At 35.2% G+C, this 23,857-nt stretch overlaps 1 protein-coding gene, 1 long non-coding RNA gene and 1 pseudogene across 3 annotated transcripts; 2 read left to right on the top strand and 1 right to left on the bottom strand.

The window, feature by feature from the left end:
* Positions 1-9,229: 9,229 nt before the first annotated feature.
* Positions 9,230-9,762, top strand: LOC111365721 (annotated as a pseudogene).
* A 1,002-nt stretch (positions 9,763-10,764) lies between these two features.
* Positions 10,765-15,242, top strand: LOC111365429. Of its 2 annotated transcripts, none has more exons than XR_002697434.1 (3): positions 10,765-11,041; positions 14,563-14,812; positions 14,897-15,242. XR_002697434.1 is itself a non-coding variant. In XM_022985961.1 (3 exons), the coding sequence occupies exons 1-3, from the start codon at positions 14,127-14,129 to the stop codon at positions 14,950-14,952; spliced, it is 681 nt and encodes a 226-aa protein (XP_022841729.1). In that variant the 5' UTR covers positions 11,048-14,126; the 3' UTR covers positions 14,953-15,242. The 2 variants fall into 2 exon arrangements, 1 of the variants encoding a protein (XP_022841729.1); XM_022985961.1 differs by lacking the exon at positions 10,765-11,041 and adding an exon at positions 11,048-14,501.
* A 1,091-nt stretch (positions 15,243-16,333) lies between these two features.
* On the bottom strand, positions 16,334-18,245 carry LOC111365430. The gene is made up of 2 exons (XR_002697435.1): positions 17,097-18,245; positions 16,334-17,016 (listed from the first exon to the last, which is right to left on the bottom strand). It is a non-coding gene; the product is annotated as an uncharacterized LOC111365430 (long non-coding RNA).
* Between the last annotated feature and the right edge of the window lie 5,612 nt (positions 18,246-23,857).

Below are 23,857 nucleotides of genomic sequence, written 5' to 3'. Positions count from 1 at the left end.
ATATATTAGATATTATAAAGGTATACATTTATGTGATGAATGTATTATTAGTGGACGATTATGGACTCGACCACATGGATGTGTTGAATGGTTAATTTTTATTCTTGTTGTTTTCTGGGTCTGCGAGCTCTTAATTGTTTTGGGCCTGCGAGCCCGTTATTATTGTTATTATTTTGGGCCTACGAGCTCTTGATCATTTTGGACCTGTGAGTCCGTTATTATTATCATTGCTGTGGGCTTGAGAGTCCAATTTTATTTATGCCTGCGTGCCAACTAGTATAGGATACAGGTTGCAACTGGACTAATTGAAGAGACAAGAAGAGGAGGAGACCATGGAGATGGTGCATTGATACTGTTCAATGCTATACTCCCTAGGAATTGACCAACTAGTCTTCCTTATGGCTCGAGAAGATTAGATAGTAAAAGCTCATTATCATCCACACTATTATATTATATTATATATATTTATTTGCATAGTAGATACATAATAAAATGTATATTATTGTTACAATGAGACCCTTGAATGCAAAATCTCTCCATAAAATATGAAGTCACATTTATAATCGTCTTCCATCATTATAGTGAAAATCAAAGTCCCAAATTGTCTCAGCTTGTTGAGTACACTCAAGGCTAGTTCATTAGGGATATGTTTGACACTATAAAATATTTAATATTTCTGAATGACAGGTTTGACTTAACTAAAATTTATCTTTTGTTGAGTATACTCAAGGAGATAAATTTTAGAGGCATGTTAAGCTAACACATAAGATGTGTGAAAACAAAGAGTTGTTAGCTTAATGATCTGGGAGTTGTATGGAGATACAATTGATAATAGTATCTACCCAAATGTTATATTAAGGCTTATTGAGTACACTCAAGATGAGATCCCAACCCACTGGGAGTCAAGTATGGACTCCATAAATTTATGTAAGAGGGTCATAAATTTGTATTAAACAGTGAGAGCATAATTAGTTTAATAAAAGTCTATGTTAAATTAATTTATGCATTTTATATATTATTCTTTTTCTTTTCGTCATTCATATTTATTGAATCGTGAGTAACCATATGTTTTGAATGGCATACTGGATGCCAACAACCAAGTTAAATCTTTTAATTGGCACTGCAATTTGAGAATTGTTCTCAAGTATGAGAAAGTTGGTTGTCCTTAAGTAGCCATTTTCCAGAGACATCTGGTGATGACTCAACTAAGGAAAATGTGGCTACTATAATAAACACGGTGATGAGATAGTATTGCACGCATGTGATGCTTGCAACTATGTTACTGAGTTACAAAAGTAACTTGAGAGTATAGATGTTAACACATAATTCTTCAATACAAAAAGTTGTAGCTAATAATCATGTGTGGAAGGATATGAGACTTCCAAACAACCATACCGGTGCAAAATGACAGAGTAATCTTCAATCGATGCTTAGACACTAAAGATGATTGACGTTGAGAAATGTCTCAATTAAGTTCAATCATAAGTTGTGAACTAAGTAATGACTTGGTTCTGCAATCCCTGTCAGAGAAAGATATTCACAACTAATTATGAATTTAACGTGAATAAGCTCGAATGCACAAATATTGAGTTGCTTAACATACTTAAAATTGTTAAGCTCAACATCAAAGTTAGTAGTGGGCAAGTCATTGATTCCTCTAAAAATATTAAGAGGAAGTCTAAAAGGGTTTTATGAAAGCATCCAATATAGTTAAGACAGTTTAAGCGAAGGACAATACCAAATCTAGTGACCCTTGGTTTCATTACAGAATGAAAGGTCATTGAAAGGAATATAACGTGGCTTACGTCTACTTCACGAGTTTCTTAGGTATCTGATACCAGATGTAAATCTCATATTTATAGAAATATGGAGAAACTAAATAAAAGTAGACCACTGCGAAAGGGAGAAGTTGACCTACACATTGGAGATGAGCAAAGGTCCCTGCATTGCCTGTAGGAGAATACTTCTTGTCGTTGCCTTTTGACTTTGTAATGGAATTAGAGAAATGTTACTTTGTACCCACCATAGCTGGAACATTAAAATGAATTTCATGTTCAGACATAAACCATTTTAATGTTAAGGACAATTGTTGATCCTACATATCTTGATTAAGATCTTAATAGTTGTGGTAAGTTACAAAAGAACATTTATATTCTAAATACTAAGGATTCTATAATAAGTATAGAAATCATAAGGCATAAATGCGATAATCTAATTATTATCGAGATCTGATGCGACAGACTTTGTCATATAGATGAAAAGTAATTCCAAAGTTACATAGAGATGTATACTTGGGATTAATTGATTTTGACAAGTACAAATTATGCATGTCCGGCACAATGACCAAATCTTCTTTTACTTGAAAAGAAGAAATGTCAGCATAATTACTGGTCTAATGCATAGTGATGCATATGGACTCGTGTCGATTAATGTCAAGTAATGTTTCTCTTATTTCATCAATGATCATGTATACTTGATGAAAACTCAAATATGAAACTCTTGAAAAGTTCAAAAGATTCAAATTAAAAGTAGAGAAACAAATAAGTAAAGATACCCTCACATTAAAATTCGATCAAGTGAGAGTATCTTAAAGATGAAATCTAGATTATCTAAGAGAGAATGAGATTCTCTTGTAGTGGACTCCTCCACATACACTACAACATAATGGTGTATCTGAAAGGAGGAATCGTTAACTATTAGATAGAATGCGATTAATAACAAGTCATGCAAATCTTCCAAAATTATTTTGGGGTCATGTATTGATTGCAGCATCTGATACACTAAATCATATCCTATCTAAATTGGTTAACAGAACTCCATACGAGTTATGAATAGGCAATAATCCCAATTTATCTTATATGAAAGCTTGGGGTCATGACGCTTATTTGAAGCGCCTTGAATCGGATAAGTTTGACACTAAATCTGATATATACGTATTTGTGGGGATATTCAAAGTAGACATTTGAATATAAATTCTATTATCATGAAGAAAGTCTTCATCTCATGACATATTGTCTTTTAGAGAAAATGTTCACTCTAGGGGAGGACGGTGGGAGCAAAATAAAACTTGAAAGAGTTCAAGAGTCCACAGATATAGTTAACCAAGTAGATAAATTCGAGTTTGATCCCATATTTGATATGTGACATACTCTTGATCAGGAAGTAAAGACTCCTGAGGACATGTCAGTTCTATGTGAATCTAGTAGGATCATTTGACCTTCAAGAAGATGCGAATCCATGATCATTAATCAGGTATTAGTGATCCAGGATAATGAACCTGCTAGTTGCAACAAAATAAAGTCAAGTGTTGACTTAAAAGAGACGGCAAGAGGCCATGATACTCGAGATGAACTCGACGTATGTGAACAAAGTTTGGACATTGGTCGAGCCTCCTGATGGAATAAAATCCATAAAGTTTTGTAAATAGTTTACAAGAGAAAGGTCGATGTGGGTGTGCATATCCATATATACAAAGTAAGGCTAGAAGTAAAGGTTAAGTGTTGACCTTGGTGAAACCTTTCTCCTGTAGCCTTGTTGAAGTCCATTCGGGTTTTGCTTGCAATAGTTGCATATCGTGACTATAGGTTAAGATAAGTCTCTATGGAGCTGAAATCTTCGATTTGATGAAAAGGTCAAAGTGTTTGATTTTATCAAATTTGAAGACGAATTGTGTGTTTACAAGAAGATAGTGGGAGCATTGTCGTATTCCTAATATTATATGAAACGACATCCCTATATTTCAAACGTCGAAATACAGGTTGTCCAATGATTTATTCATAAACGATATGGGAGAAGCATCTTGATCTATAGAGGTAAATCTAGAAGATTGCTTAACTCAACCCAATTTATATAGATGAAATCTTGAGAAGATTTCATATGGAGAAACTGGTTTATCTTAAGCGGTATGTTGGAAAGGTTCCAAACATGAAGCAACCGTTGATTCAATAGTAGAAACCTAATACATGGTTACTTCAGAAGTAGCAAGGAGTTGCAATCTAGATCATGATGTTCATAAATGAACTTGGAGTAGTTTCTGATATTGTTGATCACATACTATTGTATTATGATAACAATAGAGCCATTGTGAAAGCAAAGGAACTAAGGTCTCATCAATGATCCAAACATGTATTAAGGTGGTATAATCTCATCAGAGAGATAATACATAGAAATGACGTAAAGAGAAGAAAAAATTCTCACATTTAACAATATTGCAGATCCACTGACAAAGAGTTGTCGTAGCATAAACATGATCGTCATCTAGACTTATGATATTGAATACATAAGTGATTGGATCTAGTGCAAGTGGGAGTTTGTAAGTATTATGCCCTAAATCCAATCAACTTTGGACATAAATACTTTTAATATATAATTAATGCAATTTAATGGAAGATCTATTATTTAATTAATAGACAATTAAATAAATAATAGAGTCCGTAGATTCAAATCTTCGTAATTTGTTAATCACAAGGAGTTGTGATTGTGAGATACAGATTACATCTGATTGAATCTTAAATCATCCGTGGTCGTAAGTAATAACGAGATACAGATATCGTTATTACGGATAGACCATCACGTGTGTCATTTCTTACTTGTGAAGTAAGTAGCTGATCTCATAAGTTAAAGTGTGGTGACACTTAAATGAACACGTGGATGTTTTGTTATAGAACAAAATGTTGGAGACCCCCCGAGAGATTCCACATGGATAACTATCTGAGTGTCAGTGGTTAATCTCTAACGTTCGGTAGTGGAATTGGTCCTTTAACTTGAGGTCGTCATGGTACCTTATATGAGGACAGTCATACTTTGGCGGTGTTGGATGTTGCTCTGCAAAGGGCCGCTAATACGACATCGTTCGGGTACGTCAAGAATCGTATGAAGGTTGTGATTGATCAATAAAGGATTCGTCACTCTTAGATAGTAGGAGATTATAATCTGCGTTTCATTTAATTAAGTCGATAACGAAATCCTTGACTAAGGTGTACTCAGAAGTCGAAAGGAGTTTTCGATTTATATTGACTTAATAGTAGAGTGAAAGATATGATCGATATTCGGGATTGACACAATTCCATATCTCGTAATTGATCGGATCCTATTGACGAAGGGATTATAGTTTCATAGTAAACGAACGAGTTTGATTTTGTCATACCACGTGATATTTTCCATCACATGTATTGCCCTTACACATTGTTAGATGCCAATATTGGACGGCGAGTGTAAATTCACGATAAATTAAAAGGGTGTTTTAATTTATCAATTTTGATTAGATCAAAATAATATTTCACGTCGTTAGGTATCGTGATCGAGAACCTGATTGATCGCACACAAAAGAGAATTAAAAGATTGCAATTTATCAATTAATTAATTTAACAATCGTTAAATAAATTAATTAATTGGATTGGTTATTTATATCCGAATTAATTAATTGAATTAATTAATTCACAGACCAAGTTTAATTAAATGGATTAATTAAATATTGGACCGGACCGAACCCGTTTGGGTTTATATAAATACATGGCTAGGGTTTGAAATCCATATGGTTTTCATTATTCTTGCTGGCACAAGAGGAAAAACTCTGGTAGCTGCAATCTTATTCTCTGTGTGGATTACCGTTGGAGGCTGGACAATTGGACAGCTGTGGATGGCGAATCAAGATTGTTGGAATGAAAAGAAAAGCAAAATGATTGCAGAATTCTTCAAAGGTACAATTTTTATCATTATTTCTATCTAAACACAAAGGGATCCTCGGTGGGAATCGAAATAATTTTAATTTTTCGCTGTGCATGTATAAGTAGATTCCCAACAGTGGTATCAGAAGAATAATACTTCAATTTTATGTCTCTAATATTTGTCTTTCTCCATGCACGCAAGTCAAAAAATATTCATTCCAGAAGCCCATGCACATTCATTGGGATCCAAATTCTTTGCTACAAGCGGATGAGAGAAGTTGAAATAAGTCCTAAATCGCTTAGACATCACCCACTCATCTTCACCTTTACAAGTTTCGGCAGCACGATTAACTTTTTCATTAAGATTCACGCTGAATTATAACATCATCATCTAAGGAAACCAAACTTGTCGAGGTTTGGATAGAGATGCACCAAATAAAAATAGAATATTTACAGCACAGCATGCAGGAAAGGACAAATGAAAAGGAGGAGAAAATTTCTTATGAAATAATGACTGCCTGAATCTAAGGTGTAAAATAAACAGATAATAGGGTACAAATAGAGAACTTGAAGCCCCACATAACAAGTAAAAACACATTCAACCACAAAAAAAAACCAAAAGCACAATCTTCGTTGAGATTGTGTGGTTTTATATACTCACTCATGGGTCAACAAGTTCCTTTCTCCAGTTCTGTAGGCATCTTACTCATGAATTTAGAAGATAAAGACAAACATACTGGCATCGATGATTGGAGAAAATGATCTTGAATAAACATCTAAGAATATGATAAGCTCCAATTCTGGAAGACTCCGGAAGAGTTGAGAAGGAGTGACAACAACATGATTCTGTTACAAGGGCAAGTTGGGGGAGGAAATTAGTTAGAGAATGACTGGACTTGCAATTCTCTGCAGAATTTCAACAATCAATTACAAGTTCTTATTTCTCTTTTTACTTCAAGTGGAATCCTATCCAATTGGTATCAAAGCATGTTCAATCTCACGGCCAAGGAGAAGATAGAAAGCCGAGCGGAAGTGATGGAGAAAGTGTAAGAAGTATGCTCTAGGTCTAATCAATTTTGGACATGAACACTTTTAATATATAATTTAATGCATTTATTATGACAAGATTCATTATTTGAATTACTATTCCAATAAATTATATTAAACAATAGAGTCTGTAGATTTAAGTCTTAGTAATTTGTTAATCACAAGGATTTGTGATTATGAGACATAAATTACATATGACAATCTTAAATCATACATGGTCGTAAGTAATAACAAGATACAAATATCATTATTACGGATAAATCATCACGCATGGTATTTCTTACTTGTGAAGTAAATAGCTAATCTCACAAGTTAAAGTGTGGAGACACTTAAATGAACACGTGGATGTTTTGTTATAGATAAAACATTGGAAACCCGCTAAGGAGATTCTACATATATAACTATATGAGTATCAGTGGTTAATCTCTAACATTCTGTAGTGGAATTGGTCCTTTAACTTGAGGTTATCATAGTACCTGATATGAGGACAGTCATAATTTAGTGATATTGGATGTTACTCTACCAAGGATTGCTAATATGGCATCATTTGGGTATGTCAAGAATCACATAAAGGTTGTGAATGATTAATAGAGAATTCATCGCTCTTAAATAGTAAGAGATTATGTCCTACATTTCATTAAGTTGATAATCAAATTCTTGGCCATTTTATACTCATAAGTCGGAAAAGAGTTTTCGACTTATATTGACTTAATAGTGGGATGAAAGATATGATCGATAATTGAAAATGACACATATCCATATCTCATAATTGATCGAATCATATTGACGAAAATGATTATAGTTTCATGATAAATAAACAAGTTTGATTTTATCATAACACGTGATATTTTTTGTTACATGTATTACCATGACACATTCTTAGATGTCAATTTGGGACGACTGATGTGAATTGGCAATAAATTAAAATGTATATTTTATTAATTTTAGTTAGATCGAAATAATAATTCACGTCGTTGGACATCTGTAGATTGTAGATCATGATTGTTCGCGTTCAAGAAAGCAAAGGAGTTTGTAGAATTAAACAAAGGCAAAATTCCTATCACAGTTTCAATCTGAACATAAAGCACATCCGTGATGAAAATTGAAATTATTTTATTTTTCGTTGTACATGATTAAGTAAATTCCTATTAGAAAGAAATGGAATACTTGAAATTAGAGTTGCAGCACCTGTTGGGGTTACAGCGGCCAGTGGAACACCTATCTAGAATATGGCCAGAATGCTGTAATTAATGGCTGAAACCCAGAAAAAGCTTGGCAGCTCTTGTTTTTCAGGTAACAACCGTAACCAGAGTTATGGAGGGAGATGAATCTGGAATTATTTGGAAGGTCGATCCAATGTTAAAGGAGATGGGAAAAGCTCAGTTAATGGGTTGATTCAAGAGAAATGTGTCAATGGGCTGGCAATAAGATCTAAAACCCATGTGGAAAAACTTGTAGCTTGATTTTGGAGATGGCCTAATTGGTAGATGGGAACTTATTAAAACAAGCCTAAGGAGAAGTAGGCCTAATTCACAATGCATGGACAACTGCCTATGGAATTTGTAATGATACCAATCTAGTTGCTGGTGGTCGGTTGAGGCTGGGGCGAACGCTGAGAGGGGGCTCCTGATCAGTTTATTGCTACCAAGCAATGTTTATTGGCAGCTGCAAAAGTAGAACTCGGAGCAGCTCAACAGTAATTTCAATAGGGGCAAGTCCGTGGTAGAAATAAAAATGCTCCTAATTTTCAAGGTGATTTTGGAAACCAGGGGTATTGTTAGAATATATGTTCTAGCAGATTCAAAAATTAGTTAGTTTGTTGATTGGTTAGTTACTAGTTAGTAGTTGGATGTTAGTTATTCTAGTTAATTAGCCACCCCATTTGTCTATAAATACAAGACTTCGTACACCTTGCGATTCACTGGATATCCTCCAATCATCAATATGATTTTAGCATATTGATTTTCTTTTATTCTCTCTAGCTTTATACTAGAGATATTTTCATGGAATTTATTCCGATTCCATTGTCTATGTTATTCTCTTTTTATGGATTTTAAGTCATGGTTTCTAATTCAAGATTTTAACATGGTATTAGAGTAGATCTTCTTCTACACAATTTGTTTCCGTCTCTTCTATTAATTTGCTCTTAGATTTATTTCTGAAATGGAGCAGACCAAATCTGAAGATAACTTTAGCTTCAGATCATCTGCCAGTTTGTCTGCCATTGGGAATGACCTCAAGTATTGCTTTCAATACCAACAACATGCAAGCTCATCTTCCTCTTCTGGATTCTTGCGAGCAGTTGGACATACAGGTGGCCTTCCAGCAGGCACTTGAATTGGAGCAACAAGGGTGGTTGTAGCAGGTTGCAGGATATGTTCCTCCAACTCAACTCCTTCCAACTCTTCAAGTTCTGCCTCTAATTCATCTTCATCAAAATAAGCCGCTGCACCAATTGGTGCTGACAGTGCTTCTTGAATCCGTTCCACATTTTCGGTCTACTCATTGTTTTGTCCACATCACAATATTAGTCGCCTTCTGCATGGCTTTCATTGCAGCTACTCCAGTTCTCAAAGCATCAACACTTTCTGTTGTTCTAGCTCTCATTTTCATTTCTTCACCATTTGCAAATGCATCCGAGTCTCCATTTATAGTGGCGCACAAAAGATTCGCTCTCAAAAAGATCAATTCTGACATCGAATAGATCTCCGTCTCCATTGACGTTTACAACCGTGGATCCGCCACTGCATATGATGTAACTCTTGCTGATGATAGTTGGGCTCAAGATGTATTTGATTCTATAATTGGCAACACATCTAAGTCATGGGAAAGACTTGACGCTAGTTCCCTTGTTTCCCATTCATTTGAGTTGGAGTCTAATGTGAAAACCAGTTACTATGGTGCACTTGCATTGGTCACTTATCGAGTCCTCACAAAATCTAGGCTACAGGAAGCATATTCAACCCCTATATTGCCGCAGAAAATTCTCTCAGACGCTGAATCTGGGAAAATGACAAAGAAGTTAAAGAAGCTGAAGAAGGCTTCTTAAGTGCACTTGCATCCATGATTCACACTTTAATTTTCAAGATGGACTATTGTTGATCTCCATATTCTGTCTNNNNGTATTAGAATATACGTTCCAGGAGATTCCAGCAAATTCAAAAATTAGTTAGTTTGTTGATTGGTTAGTTACTAGTTAGTTTGTTAGTTATTGTAGTTAGTTAGCCACCCACATTCGTGTCTATAAATACAAGACCTTGTATACCTTGCAATTCATTGGATATCCTCCAATCATGAATATGATTTTAGTATATTGATTTTCTTTTATTCTCTCTAGCTTTATACTAGAAATATCTTCATAGAATTTATTCCAATTCCATTGTCTATGTTCTTCTCCTTTTATGGATGGTTTTCTAATTCAAGATTTTAATAGGTATTGATAAGCCTCCAATTCTCGAAGAGTCCAGAAGGCTTGAGAAAGAGTGGCAGCAACAGGATTCTGTTACAAGGGCAAGTGGAGGGAGGAAATTAGTTAGAAAATGACTATAAATAAGAGTGATGGAATCCAAGTAGGCAGGCAAAAGTTGAGTAGAAGAGTGTATTTTACTTCCCTATTCTTGTAATTCTCTACAGTAATTCAAAAATCAATTACAAGTTCATTTTTCTCTTTTTGCTTCGAGTGGAATCCTATCAAATATAGAAAAGTCCTAGCACAAATGCCTATTAACTTTGTGTATAACTAGGGCAGTTAATTATTTGTCTCAATTTGCTCATTTACGGGCCGTACTATTTCACGTTCTATCCCATCTCAAGCATAAAACTCTAAACTCTCATGGTTGGTTGTCTGCAGAAGTTACTTCTGAGACAATATTTTTTAGGTTTATGACATAGAATATTGCTAATAAGCCAGGGATGAAAACAAGGATAAAAACAGGGATTTGAATTTTCGCTGATGATGCACTTATTGCACATTTAAAAAAAAAAAAACCAAAAAAAAAAAAAAAAAAAAAAAAAAAAAAAAAAAAAAAAAAAAAAAAACAAAACAAAACTTAAGAAACTAAACAAAAGGGGGACGACCACAGTACGAGGAAGCAAAAGCGGGAAACTCGCGAACCCTCCCTCCCTCCCGCCACCGAACCCATCGCCGACCGGAGCACCCATCGTTGACCAGAGCATCTTCACCGGTAATCCTTCCATCTCCGATCATCTTGGCTCCCACAGTACGAGAAAGCAAAAGCAGGAAACATAAGTAGCAAACCCTCCGTCCCTCCCACCACCGCACCCATCGCTAACCGGAGCACCCATCGTTGACTAGAGCATCTTCACCGGTAAGGAGTTGTTAAGTCCTTTTAGTAGTTTAAACTCAAACGCACAGTATGAGTGTGAACATATTTGCGAATGCTTTTTCTTTTTTCAGTCTCATGATTGGTCATGGTTTTAGGAGAAATTCGAGACTTGATTCTTGTTCATTAATCAAGAAACATGAATAAAGCTTTTGTGATTTTGGTTTGTATTCTATTGGTTGGATGCATTCGTGCGTATATGTTTGCATACATCATGTTCAATCCATTGTTTCTTCAATTACTCCATTAAATGATTTACCTGAATTGAATAAAATAGTTTCTTTATTCCATTAAATTATATATCAGTTGAATGGAATATTTTCTTGAATGATATCTACGTGTGTTGGGGTTGTGGGTATAATTTTCGTGTTTTTCCAAAAGAAAAATGTAATCAATCATTTCATTTATGTATTCTTTACGTTTATTATAGTCAATGATTTTATATTCTAACTGTAATTCAATTGAATCTGATATTCATTGAATTGAAGCGAAAATTTGATTATGTTTTATTGGGTAGGAAATAGGATTCTATATAATAAAAAATGCAAAGAGAAATCTCCAGCGACTATAATTTTGTCGGGTCACTCTATTCCTCAAATTTCCTGTCAAGTGGTTCACCTTTTCTCAATTATGTAACTATCGATTCCAATTCCCCTTCAAACATTATCAATTCTTAGCCGAATGATGATGACATGTTACTGAGTTCACTTTACGAAAAGGAGTTGTTAAGTCCTTTTAGTAGTTTAAATTTCGCCATAGTGAAGAAAGAATACTTCCATGAAAGAAGTTATCAGAAAGATCAAGAGTCTGGAGCTTTGAGAGTTTTCCAAGTTTTGCTGGGATTGGTCCTGTTATGTTGGTGAGAAATAGTTGTTTGTCCATTTTTGCAGCTGCCTTGCGTCGAGAATCATGGGGTTTGTTCCGAAGCTAGATTTGGGAGCTACTCTATTATTTGTTCATTCCCCTCCCAACAAATAACAATATTAATTTTTTTGAAGGGTTTTGTTTCATTTTATTTGGATAATAACAAACATAGTACTCTGTATTTTTTTTTTTTAAGGGTTTTGTGAAGATCAATGCATGTTTTTCCAATGGTTTGCCTTTATTTGCGTCATTGTGTTTTTCTTGATTTTGCTGAATGGTTTAGAATCAATTTGCTTGAGCCATATATTAAGTAAAGAAATTGTAGACGACAGATAGAGAGCCGAATTGAGATTTGTCCTTCAAATTTTTATGGTTCATGTCAAAGACTGCTATAATGATCCTATTTATTTTTGCGGTAAAATAAAGTATGGAAGACGTAGAAGATGAGCCTGTTGATGTTTTGATGGAATCCGATACTGAGAATATTCGAAGTTTGTGAATGTAGTCAAAGACGAAACATCAGGAGGGATGGGTTACAAGTGCATGAGGTGGGTATGCTATTTAAGCATGAAGAAGATATGTATAACTTCTGCAAAAAATATGCTTATGCCGTTGGTTCTCCCGTTAAAAAAAGGAATTCGAAAAAGGGGGAGGATGGAGCATTGAGATACCTAACGTTAACATGTAGTCGTGAAGGACGATTAAATGGTAATACTAGCAGTTCACTGAAGCCTCAACCAACAGTTAAGATGGGTTGTAAAACAAGGATATCCGCATCTTAAGATATCCTGGGAAATTGGAGAATTAATGCGGTCCCCTAGAGCACAATCATAAGACAAGTCCATCTAAGTCCAGGTTATATCGATGCAACCGAACTTTTACTGCACATGTGAAAAGAAAGTTTGAAATGAATGATTTAGCAGGGATTCCATTGCATAAGAGTTACAATTCCGCAGTTGTAGAAGCTGGTGGATATGAGAACATGACTTGCATTGAAAAAAATTGTCGGAACTATGTCGAACGAGTTAGGTGATTACGACTTGGAGAGGACGATGCTGCAACAATACAATCATACTTTTCAAGAATGCAAGCTCAATGTTCGAGATTTTATTTCAGTATGGATTTGGACGATGATTCGCGACTAAGAAATGTATTCTGGGCAAATAATCGGTGTAGGCCAGCGTACAAGGAGTTTTGTGATGTGGTTACTTTTGATACCACCTATCTTACTAATAAGTATGACATGCCATTCGCCCCCTTTGCTGGCATCAATCATCACGAATAGTCAACATTACTTGGTAGTGGGTTGTTGTCGAATGAGGACACTGAGACTTTCGTATGGTTGTTTAGAACATGGCTTCAGTGTATGTATGGTGAAACTACGCAGGCCATAATTACCGATTAGGATAGAGCCATGCAAAATGCAATTGAGATTGTCTTCCCGAAGACGAAGCATAGATGGTGTTTGTAGCGTATTTTGAAGAAGCCCCCGGAAAAGTTTGGATACCATGTGGATAAGGGTTTGATATTTGGGGCTATACATGGATTAGTGTATGATTCACAGTCGGAACAAGAATTTGATGAAGGTTGGATGGCGATGATTGACACCTATAGTTTGCAGCAAAATAATTGGTTGTCAGGATTATATGAGAATAGAGGGCGTTGGGTGCCTTGTTTTTTGAAAATAACTTTTTAGGCAGGAATGTTTACAACATAGAGAATCGAGAGTATGAACGCGTTCTTTGGTGAATATGTGCATTCGAAGACATCGTTGAAGGAATTCGTCGAACAGTACGAACGTGCTCTCGGGAATAAGGTCGAGAAGGAATTCCAAGCTGATTTCAAGTCGTTCTCTCAAATGATACCGTGTGCAACACAGTTTGAAATGGAAGAACAGTTTCGGTCAGTTTACACCATATCGAAATGTCGGGAAGTTTAAAAAGAGTTCACAGGTAAGGTCTACTGTAATGTCATATCTACGTCAGAAGGATCTTCTGAGACAACGTATAATGTACAGGAGACTATTATGTATGATGGTCGTCGCAAGAGAAAAACTTGAGTCGTCTCATTTGTGAGAAATAATTGCGAAGTTGTTTGTAGCTGCCACTTATTTGAGTTTAGGGGAATACTTTGTAAGCATGCAATAGCGGTTCAAGACTAGAACGATGTCACGTGTATTCCGGATCAGTATATTTTGCGGAGATGGATGAGGGACGTTCGTAGAGCATACACGAGAGTTCCAATAAACTATGCAGGGTTAGAGACTACTCCTGCACAATTAAGATACGAAGAGATGTCTAAGGGATTTGCACAGGTGGCAGACCTTGCTGCAGATGATGAAATGCTGTCACGTGCTATAATGGAGTGGATAAAATTGCAATGTGAAGATATGATGACCACAAGATCTGGTGGTAGTAGTAATCTCATACCGTCGCGTACCACGCAGGTGTCCAATGATTGTACGGACGTGTCAAAGTTAGCGAGCGGAAGCATATGTGATCCACAAGTAGCTCGACTAAAGGGTGCGCCAAGGAAGCTTAGAAAAAGAAGCCCATTGGAGATAACATCAAAGAAAGCAAAGGTATGCTCGAAAACTGAGATTTATATTTGCAATTGTTTAAATTTATATCTTGTAAATGCAGTCTAGCGGGACATCATCCACTACTATGCCACCAAGAAGTAGCAATACGAATATGGTAGATGACGCAATGAACTTTCAGTTGCCTCAACAATATTCCATGCCAACCCCGACGTCGTACTTGCCCAGTGACACGTTGACACCATTATCTTTGTCACAACTGTCCATGTCTACACCGTTCTCCCTTTCCCAATGTGTACCCTTTGGAAATTTGGTCTCTCCATTCGCTGCTAGTATCAGGCAAAATTCACAATGTATAAACCAATGTTGTAGACGGTTTTAAAATTCATTTTGTTGTGAACACATGATTAACTATTTGTTATGGTATTCTATTGTAGGTCAACCATCGGCGAACTACTATCAAAATTTATTGGATCACAGTGGCAGCCTATAGCAAGGGGGCTATGTTTGCGCGATTGGAATTTTTTTGAAATCAAGACTTCCAATTCACAGTACTCGAATGAAGATGTATTTTGGCATTTCCTAGTATTAAGGCAATTACTACTTTGCCTATTTTGGCAACTTCACAGGTTTTAAGTTGGCGGAATTTTTTTGAAATGTTGGGTAATTACTACTCATAGTGTATTAGTATCAAATAATTGTTGTGATAATTCAATGGAAATTTCTTTTGTTTTGTTCATACCATTTTGAGCAACTTATCTAATAGCTGAATTGTTAAGTCTTTCTGCTTTCTGTGATAATTGAGAATATTCTTCTGCAAGTTTAATGATTTGGTAGCCATTAGAAAAAAAGTTGTTATTTGTAAACTCATTTTGCCATACTTTCATGGAGCCGATGTAGCTGCCATAACAATGTTTGACTGTTGTTTAGTTTCACCCTTTGCATTAAATGAATAACTAATTTTGTTTAAGCAATAATATTTGTTTCTTTACATCATTATAAGAAGCTAGTGGCCTTTTAAATTATTCTACTTATTTAAATGAAATAAGAACTTCCTGCAGACCAGCTGGGGTGTCCTTTGGCCTGTAGTTCTTGAAATTCTTCAACACTTTGGGATAATTGGATGAAATAGAGTTTTTTATATCATTTGTTAAACTGTGGGCAACCAAAGAACCAAGCTGGACAACCTAGAATTAATTGGGTCAAACATTAAAGATCGGGACAGCAATTCAGAGCCTATGCGACCGCATACCTTCACAAGCCTTGCGGTCGCGAGAACCTATACCGAAAACTGGCGGGAGGAAATTGATAATGCTATGCGACCGCATCCATCCAAGCAATGCCGTCGCAACACTCACTAACGGGCAGAATTTTCCACAATCTCGGCAATTTCCAACAGTGATAGGATTCCTTGATGGCAGACAACTTTGTGATCCCTTAATATTTGTCCCCTTGTTTAAGTGGGACTCTAATAATTTTAATATCTTTGGGACGTGTTTTACCTTAATTAAAAATAGGTGTTAGGGATTTTAATTCCTTTTTAATTATTTTTAGGTATTTAGTATAAATAGGATTTTATTCTTAAATTATAACCAAGTTTTATGATGAATGGAAATTGAGAATTTTCTCTCTCGAGGCGTGATGCTTCAAAATACTGGACTTATCAAGATCTAGCATCTTGTGGCGTTCAAACATATCCGGGTGTGATTTCAAGTAATTGTTTGCAAGCTCAATGTTCGGCATGTCCAAGTGAGATGCCAATAGCTACGGGTTCGCATCACCAAATTATAGGGAACCTGGGCTTCGTATATTATAGGCAACCAATGTCTGCCTTCATTTAAGCTTGTGAACTTGGAATACATAAACAATTTGAATGGAAAGGTATTAAATAAATTAATTACCATACAAAAACTGTAAGTAAGTCGCGAGAGTACAAATGTTTGCCTACAAAAGATGCTTGTTTTGATACCAAGATGTCATGATATACAACCTCGCACCACAAAGCTCAACTACTTTACTTAATTCATCACATACAAGACTTTCAACCTTCACAAATAATAAGGACAAGCTGATTCAGTTTTAATTGAGAAAATTAGGCTAGCCACTTCGATAAGTATCTTCAAGTCAAGTCGGCCGCTTCCCTTTAGCGTCCACATTTGCAACAATTTTCTCCTTCTTGATGCTCACGTTAACCAAAATCTGAAACTCTTCTTCGTCACTTATCCTTACCCAATATTTGAACATGCGGGACATTTCTTCATTAGTGTCATTCATCACGGGGTTAGGGAATGTCGCGCTATCACGACTACATTGACCGCTTGAGTCTTCTTTCACAACCCATTCCCAAAATCCACAATTCCGGCTGTAGCAAAGGACTAGTTTCCCCTTATTGTGATTTTCCTTCTTTACCACAAAACATTTTTCAAATCCATACTTACATCGTGGGCAAGGGCGTTTCTTTTTGCATTCGGCAAACAAATGATCCTTAGCTCTACAACTATGACAGATTCCGGAGTTCCTTCCGAGCATTCTACGATGGGAATAAAAAACATATAACCTGTGTGAAGTCAGTCATCTCATCAATTCAAGAAATCCAGAAACTACAAATACCCAACTAGATAAGCTAATGAAGAGTACTTTTTCAAAAGGAATTATACAAAATCACAGCACAACACTTCCGACACACATCAACCATAACAGATGCCCTTTGTTTCTTTTCACCAAAACCCAAGCTCTTGGCTCTTGTTTTGTGAATGTTTTTTCCACCACACTCAAAAGGGACTGGGACTCCTTGGCAAGTCTAGATTAATTAAAATAGCTACATTACAAATATGAATTTTTGCTAGGCTTTGGAGTGAATCCAAAACAAAACAAGCATAATATATATGTTGGAATAATAAACCAAATTTTGACTATTAAATTTCCTAGAATAATCATGTACTTGTTTAGTCAAATGTTTTATAGAATTCCAATACTTGACTTAGTAATTGGAGGAGACTTCTTAAAGATAGAACATGCACATTGATTTACCAAAATCTTTATTATTTTGCAAAGGCAATTTATAATAATAATAGTAATAATAATAAGATATCTACCAAGCCTTCTTTTCTACTAACTACTATCAGAGCCAAGAAAAGATAAATAATGTCAAACAATAATCTCATTTCTCTCGTGACTCGTTTTAATGGCGAAATCTTTATTATTAAATTAATCTAATGAATTGTGTCTTGAATCTCATTATTTATGAAATATTGTTGAAGGAATACAAACAACCAGAAAATGAAAATCAATTATCTAAAGCACATACAAATCTCCTAAAGAATAAGACACAAAAAGACACGATTCACCTTTCCAAATATATCAAGCAACTGAGATTCAGTAAACTAGAGTTCCATTTCAAATTCTATGGCATCAAGTAGAGAAATTTTGAAAACCTAAAAGGTTATTGAAAAATTTCTGCGAAGCCTAATGAATAAATATGATCATATGGAGGTGGCTAATAAAGAATCACAAGATCTTACCTGTCTTTGGAGAACTTGAAAGGAAAAGAAATTAAGATCTCTTGGGTGTCTCAAAATTCTCAAAATACCTTATTAATTTCTTTACAAAATCATTAATAGGAGAAAATTAAGTTCCTTTTTTTCCACTTTTCCCCTCTTCTTCGTCAGGTGACTACCGGCTCTCCAACCGGTGATGGGTGCTCCGATTGGCGATGGCGTGCTGGCAAGAGTACTCTTCAAGGTTTGGGAGGAAATGAGAAATCGGTCCTGTAGTACTCTTCTTTTATTTTATTTTGGCTAATGTTGTTGGTTTTTATTTTATTTTATGAATTATGAATAATTGTGGGCCACCACACCAACTTTTTATTGCCTGTTCCCAACCCTGTTTATATCCCTGGCTGGGTAGCGGGATTGTATGACATATAATCAAATGAAACACTGGGGACAAAAATATTTTGCAGTTTATCAGACAGAATCAGCAATTACAAGTTGGACATGAGCATAACATATACAAGTTCCCAACCATCAAAATCAATTTTTAATTTTTCATACATTTTCCAAAGCAATGAAAGCATGAAACGCCTTGCAGGAAACCTTCGTCCAATGACTATCGATTACCTCCTAGAGATATGTAGAGATGATTGGGCAATGAGATGTACTTTGGACTTCTAGCTTGCAGTTTTGAGGCAAATTTTTGAGGGGTGGAAGCGTCACTAAGATTGGCCCCAATGATATGATTTCTGTTACGTCTCATCACACGTGCACGTGGGTCCACGTAGCCGACCTACTATAGCCTTTGGTCCAGCCCACCTACGTTGAAACACGTAACATGGTGGCTGAGGCCCTTAAACCTATTTAATGCAGCCAAAACTAACATCCCAACTGAGACTCAGCATCTTGAAGTCCAAAGCACATTGGCCAAGGTGGTTCACTCCAAGGCCCATGCGCCGAAGTTGAGACTTTCGAAACTCTTTCACTATCACTTTTTCCAAGAGATCCATTTTTACACCAGTATCTTCTTTGAATGATTGATACGACATCTATTATAGAGTTTAAGTGTCAAGTCTTGTCAAATAAAGTGACGATTTTGTCAATTAATAAATGTAAAGTGGGCTAGTAAGTCAAAAGTGATGCCTAAGATTAAATGTATGGACCAAAGAGATGAGGCCAAGTATACTCCTACCAAGGACTACAATTTACTTTGTAGTACTATAAATACTTCCCAGTTTTACCATTGTAAGGCTAATGTAATTTTGAATACAAAACTCAATGCTAGAGAAAATGCAAACAACACATTGCAGATAGCTTTCTTGCTATATAGTCGAGTTTACATACATATTCATCCCTCACAAATGGTAATTATTGAACAATCGTTTTACAAATGTCTTGCCGAATTTCGAATGTCATCGTACCAGGCCTTTGAGCCGCTCCCACGCCCTTTCTCTTACCGTTCTAGACCGCTTCCGTGTTCAAACGTGTTGGACCAGGCTTGCGTGTGTGCATGTGAGTCTAGTATCTATTGCTTGCATGGCCCCAACCGGAAACGAGGTGAACAATTTCCATGGTAGTAATTCCGTATCCCATTGTGGTTCTCCACAGCTTCAAGAACTGGAATATTCTCTTTTGATAACCAATCAAACTGATGAATGCCTTTTACTTCTATAGCGGGAGAGACAGGATTCAGGGCGAATCACGAATGCATGCCTGCATAATTTCTCTTGCTAATTATGACATGGAAAACAATCTTTTCAGGCTTTATAGATTACTGGACAGCAGATGTGACGACAACTGCAGCAGCCAGAATGTTGTCGGTTGACAATACGAAGTGGTAGTATGAGTTGTTAGAGAGCAAGGGAAGTAGCTCAGGTGAAGGCAACCGTTTGCGTGCATGAGCATTGGAAGAATATTCATCAGTAAGCCTCAAAGAGAAGCAATGAATGTTTCAACTCCCTGATATCTGTTTCAGATCTCTTCGTCTGTTGGGCAAAAGAGCAAAAATTACTAAGCTAAACATAACTCGTGAAACAAAGTTGCTGTACAATGTAAAGAATTTAAATTTATAATTATATGTACAACGCTGCTAGTAAAGCTACAATATTTAGGTACAATGCTATAATTATAAATGTTCTAGTGAAGCTACAATATTTAGTTATGTTACAAGAACATTAATACATGTTTCTGGAGTTCTTTTCTACGATTTTTCCCTTGACCCCTTGTCTTGTCTTCCATTATCAGCCTTCCACTCAGCAGATTTTTATGTTTTGGCTTCTTCAAATATTCAGAATTTGAAAATATGTGGGCCCATCTGATGTGGGCATTTCTTAAACTTAACTATGGAACATTTACACACAAAATAGTCGTACCAAAGAAGTTGCATGTCATACCCATACTCGTGGGCGTAATTTTATTAGGTTATGTTTGGCCCATTATACAAAGACATGGTTAATATTTTTAGGGAAAAAATTCATAAGGGTTTAAATATCACACATTTCAAAATCCAGAAAACAAGTTTCAAATTTCAAAAATAAATTTTTGTTAAAATTAATTTATGATTTAATTAATTATTTTATCAATTAAATATATTAAGGTCACAAATCTATATGATTTGGTTACAAATTAACGATTTAGTTAGTCACATATTATTTTTCGATCACAAATCAAAATTTTCATGTCATAAATTATTTTAAGACCACCACCATCGCAACCAACATACCCTCCGCCACCACTGGATCCAACAACCTCCGCCAACAAAGCCATCGTCACCCAAACACCAGGACCACGAGCACCACCACCACCATCCAAACTCCACTTAAACCACTATGACCCCTAAAACCACCGTCGAACACCACAACCACCTCGAACCCATCGCACTTAACACAGTACAACACTGCACCCACATCACACCATAATCAAACAACACAAAAACCCTTCGGCCACCAAAATCAGAAAAAAAAAGATTTGGGACAAAGCAAGGAGGAACGCGTAGTAGACCCACAACATCACGCAGCAGCAAACAACAGATTGTGCTGTAAAACCAATTATTTGTGGCCCATGTAATATTAAAGAATTAATTAAATGTGATTAATATTACTAAAATCCTATTGGCCCAATTGAGAAATGGTAGTTTTATAATTGTCTACTTTGATGGAAAGTTGAGAGTTTTATGGCACAAAAGGAGACTGCCTCTCTCTGCCTATAAATGTGAATGAAACCCATCAATTAATTCATTCAATAAAAGAGAGGAAAAGTGAGAGAACGATTTCTTTAATTTAACAGTTTATTATTTTGCAGATCTAAAATTCTCAATTATTGCCATGGATCAATGTATGTTTCTTGATCAATTAAATTCATATGTGAAAATCATGAATTCTAAAGATCTTGGCATTAGGGTTTAATGTCTTACATGTGCAACAATCTTGTTGGCGGCGATTTATGGCAATGGCTCCTAGCGACGGCTTCCAGTGGAATAGAAAGATAATAGAGACTAGTTTCATGTGGGTAGTGTTTGTAAGGTGTGGTGATGTTGGTGTTAGTCATAGCGGTGGCAACAACAATCATGAAGGCGATGAGAAAGAGGAGAGTGGCGCGAGAGATGAGAGAACGGTTTGGGTATAGAGGTAGGGTTAGTTTATAAATTAATTTAATTTATCAATATATTTATTTAATAATAATGTATTAATTAATAAAATATCTTATTTTTTAAATAGTAAACCTAGCATATGATTTATTAAATGGGATCTTTAAAACTAAGTTTTATGTAATTTCCACTATTTTTAGATTGGTCAATCACATGAAAGTCCGTTAGGTGGAATCATAACCCACACTTTTTGTTTTATTTTTCTTTTTGGACTTAAGTCCAAGTTATTAAAAATCTTATTTAATTTTAAAGATAAATGAAATATTGTTTTAATTTTATTTCTTTTAATTAAATTGAAATTTTGAATGGTTTATATAATATTTTGATTGTATCTCTATCTTTTATAATTTTAATGATAAATGACATAATGTTTTAATTTTATCTCTTTTAAATAAACTGAAATATTAAATGAATGGGTTAATATTAAGATACTTTTATCTTTTATTTTAAATTTATTATCTTATCTCATTAATAGAAATATGGTTGAAATAATGATAACATTTATCACTTTTAAAATTTGAAGTTGCATTGGATTAGGATCTCAAAGCATAATTGTGTCTATAAATAGGTATCATATATTCTATTTTCAAGTACATTCACTTCTCTTTGAAATGCAAACACGAATATACTATATTCATTCATTAACACGTGGGTCAAGGGTTAAAGTCTCAAATACATTTCAATAATTCTTTTATCACTTTTGCAAAATAAAGTGTTTTTATGGTTTTATATGCGTACTTTATGTTTTAAGAACATTGATGATACAAGTAAGTGTATGTGTTTTTATGGGTTTATAAGCGTAATTTATGCTTTTAGAACATTAATTATGGGATCCATTATGTATGTTCTAACATTTGGACCAAAATATAGTAGCGCTACGCATAAAAATTTCATACTGCCTATGTTAGATATTGATTTTTGTGTCTCCCTATATATGTATAAAGTTCCTTAAATTATGTACAAAATATTAACCCTTGTAATATATTTATTGAGATTTTATATCACATCCCTCCTTATTGCCCTTTTAGGAAATTAATGGTTTGTGGCAATCGAGGCATGAAAGGGCTGGCAAGTGAAAAGAGACCCACCAAGTGTATTTTGGTTTATTCAAGATTTCTTTAATTATTGGTTTAGAGAAACTTTAAGTTCTTTTTTTTTCTTTTTTATTTGATATAAATTATCTAATTATGGTTTAAACTCTTATTATTTTATGAAGTTATGCAAACAAAATTCAAGTTCTAGAAAGCAATTTTTTTATGTTTGTGATAAAAATTTAGTGGCACTCGAATATTAGAACTCGTGTTGTCACTCTACAGCCATGACTTCAAGATAAAGATCACTAGTCAAGCTTCACAAGAGAGGAGGAATGAAGATAGATTGATATAGCGATTCCACTGCCGAGTCTGTATCTGTTATAAGAAACATGGCCAATAGAACTAACCCGCCTCCAAAAGGAGCATCCTACTCTAATCAATGCCTCAGCATCCCATACATAAGCATTCACCAATCATTTTCCCCATACTGCGTTCTCTAATCTATTAAGCATAAATCTTCGGGGTTACCAGAGGAAATGACTTCGCTTCTTAGTCTTAAGTTAACAAATTAAGCCCCCATTTTGTGGAAAAATTAATGGGTGGAATAGTGTTTTTTTGAAAAATGATTGATTGAAAAAAAAGGAAAAGTTTTCGATTTACGAGTAATATTATTTTATGGAAAATTTTATAGTTGAAAATAGGAGAGAGAAAAATGCAATGTAATAAAAGACGGGAAAAAGAATAAATGACTGGTTTTCTCTGAAATTTTAACAATTTTGCAGTAATAACATATAATCCAACTATTCCTCTTATCACATTATCAGTCCTACTTCCATTTCCGCATGCCCCAAAATAAATATTATCAAAAAAGTCGTCTAATGTCGTTATTAGGATCTTGACTCATGTTTCGATACATGGAACCAAAAAGTAGAGTTTAAACTAATATGGAACATGCTGTAGCCGGATTCTGTTTGGAGTCAGAGAAAGCGGAAGGAGGCTAAATAGACTCTGAAGCATCTTGTTCACATGAAAAACTTGCAATAACTGGAAACCAATGGGAGCCATTCTTAAAAAACGTGAAATTTTCAAGAATACAGGGCTGCATATGAGGCCACGGGCATTAGTATACCAAATACAGATGAAATTGTTGGGGATTGAACCAATAACACAACCACGCAGCGGAATACAATTACACAATCCCCCTATTATGTAGAATTAAAATGGCAG

Source organism: Olea europaea, chromosome 17 (genome assembly GCF_002742605.1).
Source record: "Olea europaea var. sylvestris chromosome 17, O_europaea_v1, whole genome shotgun sequence".
In the NCBI taxonomy this organism is placed as follows: Eukaryota; Viridiplantae; Streptophyta; class Magnoliopsida; order Lamiales; family Oleaceae; genus Olea; species Olea europaea.
The sequence above is the reverse complement of the archived record's forward strand: the minus strand, read 5'-3'. Positions and strand labels throughout refer to the sequence as shown.